Here is a 5,804-nt window from a genome sequence, read left to right on the forward strand (position 1 = left end):
GCTGCCTGTCTCTCGATCCGTCTGGAGTCTGCGCACACCGGGACCCCAGAGCGGCCTGAATGTCACAAACCGGTGGGGAGTGGCTGGCTCTGGGGGAGAGGCTGCGGGGGCCACTCAGAGGCGGTCAGCTGGGGGCCCCGTGATCCAGGCCAGTCCCTGTAGCCAGGCTGGTTCTGTTGGGAGGTGGAGGGTGGGCCCTGGGGTGGTGGTCTGAGCACATAGCGAAGCCTGGCCCGGGGTAGAGGGGGCGGCACCTCTGCCTGACAGATGGGCTTCCGGGGCCAGTGGGGACACTGCCGGCCCAGCACCCTGTGCGTGGGGAGGGCCAGGTGTGGTGCGGCAGGATTCATTTCCATTGCTCCTGGACTGGCAGAGGGGAAGGGAATTAGTGACAGTGACAGCCAAGGGTGAGGCAGGGAAGACACAGCGGCTTCCGAGAAGGAGCGGAGAAGAGGGCGGGTGAGGAGGCCCCAGGGAGGAAAGCTTCCTGGACCAGAGGGATTGTGACACTGGGTGGGCCTGCGGGCCCAGGGGCCCCAGGGGTCTTGAGAAGGAAGGGAGATGCAGTGACCACCTGCAGTGAGCAGCTGCCCACAACTGGTGGCGCACCCCAGGCCTCCCCCCAAGCCCGGGGAAGATCCCTGTACTGGGCAGCTGGGGACAAGGGAGGCCAGAGCCCAAACCTGCCCTTGAGGAGCTTCTGTGTGTCAGGGAGTGGACGACAGAGTGTAAGTGCATGTGGCCGTCACGGTGTGAAGGGTGGCGTGGGCCTTGGGAGAGGGCAGCTTGAGCCCAGGGCTGACTGACGTGTCAGCAAGGGCCTGAGGGGGGCACGGACGCGCCCGGGCAGAGCTGTTGCTCCACGCTGTGGACCCGTGCAAAGGCCCTGAGGCAGGACTGTGCCTGGCGAGCTGGAGGAACAGCCAGGAGGCCCCTGTGTCTGGAGCAGAGTGAGCGAGAGGGAGGAGGAGAGGGCAGGGAGGGGACGGGGCAGGTCACGCAGGGCCTTGGGGAGGAGTTGGGCTTTTACCCCAGGAGTGAGGGTGGGACCCTGGAGGGCTGTGGGCAGAGAGCGAAAGGGAGACCCTTCCCCTCGGTATGGAGACCTGGAAACAGGTGGGCAGGGGCGCAGAGACTAGGGAGGACGCCCTGCCCGGGCAGGCAATGACAGGACTGCAGCCACAAGCAGCTGTAATTGGTGAAAGGCAGGCAGGTTCTGGATTTCTTGTGAATTTTTTAACGTGTAGTAAAATGTGTGTAACATTTTAAGGTGTACAATCCTGTGGTTTTTAGTATTTTTACTGTGTTGTGCTGGCCACCACCATCTAATTCCAGAACATTCCATCACCCCCAAAAGAAGCCCCATCCCCATTATCAGTCACCCCGTCCCCCTCCCAGCCCCTGACAACCACGAATCCACCCTCTGTGTCTGTGGATTTGCCTGTTCTGGACGTTTCCCGTCAGTGAAATCAGACACTTTTGTGTCTGGCTTCTCTCACTGAGCTTCGTGTTCTCAAGGTCGTGTCGGCGTGTCACCCCTTTTCATGGCTAACGTTCCAGTGTGCGGAGGGACCCCGTTTTGGGTTTCTGTTCTGCGGTTGGTGGGCGTTTGGGTTGCTTCTGCTCTTTGGCTGTTGTGGATCGTGCCGCTGTGAACACGCGTGTGCAGATTCGTGCGCTGGATGTACTTTGGAAACAGATGAAGGACTGGACGGGGGTGGGGTGAGAAGGGAGGACCTGGGGGCTGCAGGGCTGCTGGCCTGAGCACCTGGAAGGGTAGGGCTAAGGTTGTGGAAAGGAAATTCAGAAGCTTCGTTGAGTGTGGAGGCCCCCGTGCGGCTGTGTCGGGGGGCAGAGAAGAGGTGGGAGGGCTGGGCCCCAGGCCAGCCCTACCCAGATGAGCGCCCGCCTCCTTCTCCGGCCTCTGCTCTCCCGGCTCGGCCCCTCAGCTGGGGGAGAGGCAGTGGCCTGGACGGTGGCCAGCAGAGCCAGCTGTTGCCAGGACACCGGGCTGCCTTTGTCGCTGTCAACGATAGCCCCGAGGCACCCAGAGGCAGACATGCAGACCCTGAGGCAGGAGGCTGCCCGGCCCTACGTCCCCCGGTGGACCCTGGAAGTGACCTCCCGGCATCTCCCTACAGGTGAGCACGTCCTGCCCCGGCACTGGACACCGGGCTGCCTTTGTCGCTGTCAACGATGGCCCCGCAGGCCTTGGAGGCAGGAGCCCCGAGGCACCCAGAGGCAGACATGCAGACCCTGAGGCAGGAGGCTGCCCGGCCCTACGTCCCCCGGTGGACCCTGGAAGTGACCTCCCGGCATCTCCCTACAGGTGAGCACGTCCTGCCCCGGCACTGCCTCTTTGGGTTTGCTTCCCACCAGCGCCATTCGTTCTCCATAAAGGCACGTGGATGCTGCACCTGCTCCCTGCATCCTAACCCGGCTGCTCCCGGCACCCTCCCCACCCACCTGCACCAGGCTTGGGACCTGGCAGGAGTCCACGCAGGTCACACGTGACGGTTCACGCATGCAGGACACGCACACAGCCAGCCAGCAGAGCAGATAGGTTCCCGGGAGCCCTGCGCTGCGGGAACAACCCCACAAGGGGGCGGCCTCGAGCACAGAATTTACCTCTCCCGGCTCTGGGGGCCAGGAGTCCCAAGACCAAAGTGTCAGCAGGGCTGGGGCCTTCTGAGGCCGTGAGGGAGCATCTGCCCCGTGTCCCTGCTGGCTTCTGGGGGGTGCTGGCAGCCCGTGGCGTCCCTTTTCTTGTGACCTTCTCCCCTGACCGTGCAGATACCCCGGCCTCACCAGGGCTCCGCATTAGGGTTGCATTAGGGCCTCCCTGACCCGGCATGACCCTGTCTTAAGTTACATCTGCTAAGACCCTATTTCCAAGTAAGGTCATGTTCTGAGATTCCGGGTGGATGTGAATTGGGGGGACACGTTCAACCCATTAGAGGATCTATTAATAAGCGTTAACAAACTGTCATGGGTTACCATGCTGCTTTACAGAAAAGGCGAGTCAGTGCCCTTGGTGCTGCTCCATTTCCAAGAAAGTTAAGTTAAAAAAGCTGTGCCACCACGATAGAAGCAGGTTCCCACAGGTGTGTGTGATGGGATGGAATGGCTCGTGTACACACGCTGCTTCTGGAGTGAAGCAGAGACCGGCAGCCCCAGTGGAGGGGACTGGCAGCTAGGTCAGGGAGACTCGCTGCTTTTCCCAATACTTTTATTTATTTAAATGCCATTAGATTTCTCGATTCTAGATCAAAAAGGCATTCATTTATTATGAGAAAAAAATGTTTTTCAGCCATAACGTGATTTTTTTTATTAGTTTTTTTGAGGTATAATTGACACAGAGACTCGCTTATCATTGTGTGTTTTTGACTGTTTTAATTCCTTTTTACAAGCCAGGTGCATTTTGTAGTTTCGGTTCATTCTGTTGTTCAAAGGAGTGGGGCCCGCCAGACGGTCCCCAAACTCCCCTCCCTGCAAGTGGCAAACCCAGCCTGCGGCCACTTCCCGGAACTGACCAGGCCGAGCCCACCTCTTATGAAACACGTGGGTTTCTGGTTTTCCGTGTGGAGTGGGAACGCCAAGCAGGCACAGGGGAGAACGTTTTATCAGCAGCCCTGCTTGGACCATCTTGGGGCCACGGCCTCATTCCCTGGGGCGTCTCCCTGGAGCGAGCTCGCCAGGTCAAAGCACATGCCCATATCTGTCTCTTGGGCAGTGGTGCTGCGAGGGTGTTCCCGAAGGACAGCTTTAGTTTTGATGGTACCTCGTTGAGGTCTGATTTTTGCCATCGTTAGCATATTTCTACTTCCCTCTTTGCTCTGCCAGCCTCTGTTCCTTATACCATCCCTGCTGCCCCAGGGCCTTTGCACAAGCGGGTCCCTTCCTCACATCACTGCCACCTCCTTGGGGGAGCCCTCCTGATGCTCTCAGCCTGGGACGGGCTCTGGCAACAGAGGCCCCCGGAACAGGCACTCCTGTGTAGCTGCAATAGTTTCTCCTTTAAATGTGAGCTTGCCTTCACTCCCCGCTGGCCCCCTGGCCCCGATGGCTGGGCAGGTGGTGATGGCATAAGGGTTCCCCGAAGGTCTCCCTGGGAGCCTGGGCTCCCCACACACTTTCCCAGTGTCCCCAACCCACGGCTCCCAGGCCAGACCAATGACGGTGAAACCTGCGCCACTCACTCAGCCATAGCTGAGACCACGTCCTCCTGGTGCACCTCCAGGCCATGAGGGCTTCCTGGAGGAAAGAGCCTGCAGGTCTGGGAGGTTGGACAAAGGATTTAGTAGAGGCAAAAGATGAAATGTTTAGGAGGTCCTGGGGGTTGGGGAGGATGTGGCAGAGAGGAGGGGCTACAAGGGGTCAGCCTCCCACCCTCTGCCAGCCTGGGTGGGAGGGTGTCCAGTACTGAAGGACAGACAAGGCCCCCCGCACCTCGGTCCAGGCTTCTGCATTCTGCACCCTCAGTGCTGGTGACGGGGATGAAGAGGCCCGGGGAGGGCAGGGGGGCCGAAAGCTCAGTCTCTCTCCTCCCACCCCCGCCCTCAGCTATGACTACCTGTCCCAGGAGGGGCCCCGCCGGACTCCGGCCATCAAGCAGGCGACACGCTGGAAGCACTCGCCCATGGGACACGAGGCAGCCGGCCAGCTGTGGTACACGGGCCTGACCAACTCGGACTCCCGAGAAGCCTGGAACATGCTCCCTCGGGCTCTGGACAGCCCGCACCTCGAGGCTTATGCCCACAGGCACGGAGGCCACAGCCCCCCGGGTGAGTGACCAGCCCTCCCCGCCTCGAGGGGAGGGTGAGGCCCACAGGTGCAGAGATGACCCCTGACCCCTACCCCGCAGCCTATACCCAGCGTCTCCGGGAGACCGCCTGGTACGACCCCATCATCCCCGCGCAGTACAGGGGCCCCCGCACGCAGTACGGGAGCGTGCTGTGGAAAGACAGACCCCTCCGGGGCGAGGAGTATGGTGAGCCTGGGCCAGGGGCAGGCGACCCAGGGGCTGGCGGTGAGACTGCCCGGGGCCAGGAGGCGGGGCCAGCCGGTGACCCGGGTCCTGGCCCCCAGTGATCCACAGGCACCAATTCGGGGTCGAGCCGCTGTGGCGGGCGTCTGACTACGTGCCATACCTGTCGGCGCCCCGGCGCCCGCGCTACACCACCCAGAACTACCGGCAGTGGGACCTGGAACCCTGCTGCCCCTCCACCAACCAGCAGCCCCCGCCCATCTACGCGCCCAGTCACTGATAAAGATCGTGCTGCCAGTGTGGCTCTTCGGGGACCCGGCGCCTCTCCCCCAAGGCGTCTGTCCACCTCTGGAGCCGGGGTCTGTGGCCGTCAGGCAGCCAGATGAAGGGAGCTCTGAACCAGGACCCTGGTGACCAAGCTCCAGGGCAGAGTCAGACAAGCTCTCCTGCCCTCGGCTCCCCTACCCCGGGCCCCAGGCCAAGGCACAGTCCTGGCCCTGGGCGGGTCTTTATTTCACCGTCAGCAGTGGCCTGGGCACGGGAGCCGCGCTCGGGCCCCCGGCCCGGCATGCTGAGCCTCACCACCGCCACGGCCAGGGTCTGGGCCCAGCCCCCTAACCTCGAGGCTGGGGCTCCTGGCAGGCTCAGCAACGGCTCTGTCCTCCAGGGCCTGGCGGCACCCAGGAGCAGCACCCAGGAGACCCTAGGCTGGCCGGGGCTGAGCTCGGGGCAGGCCCTGCGCCCAGAAGCCTCACATCCGGCCCCCACACGACACAAGGCACCCCGAATCATCCAGACAGCTGGGGGGGGGTGGGTT

General features: G+C 62.1%; 1 protein-coding gene across 4 annotated transcripts in view; it reads left to right on the forward strand.

The window, feature by feature from the left end:
• Window positions 1-2,171: 2,171 nt before the first annotated feature.
• The window catches only part of TEKTIP1 (tektin bundle interacting protein 1), an 11,899-nt gene continuing 8,266 nt past the window's right edge, over window positions 2,172-5,804 (forward strand). For 2 of the 4 annotated variants that reach the window (XM_028484613.2, XM_028484614.2), the window contains exons 1-2: window positions 2,339-4,784; window positions 4,865-4,990. In XM_028484613.2, coding sequence (XP_028340414.1) covers window positions 4,640-4,784; window positions 4,865-4,990 — 271 coding nt within the window. In that variant the 5' untranslated portion in view covers window positions 2,339-4,639. Of the gene's footprint in view, window positions 2,305-2,338; window positions 4,785-4,837; window positions 4,991-5,088; window positions 5,799-5,804 lie in introns of those variants that run through there. The other 2 variants (XM_007104238.4, XR_003678333.2) reach the window with 2 other exon arrangements.

Source organism: Physeter macrocephalus, unplaced genomic scaffold, assembly GCF_002837175.3.
Source record: "Physeter macrocephalus isolate SW-GA unplaced genomic scaffold, ASM283717v5 random_163, whole genome shotgun sequence".
NCBI classification, from domain to species: domain Eukaryota; kingdom Metazoa; phylum Chordata; class Mammalia; order Artiodactyla; family Physeteridae; genus Physeter; species Physeter macrocephalus.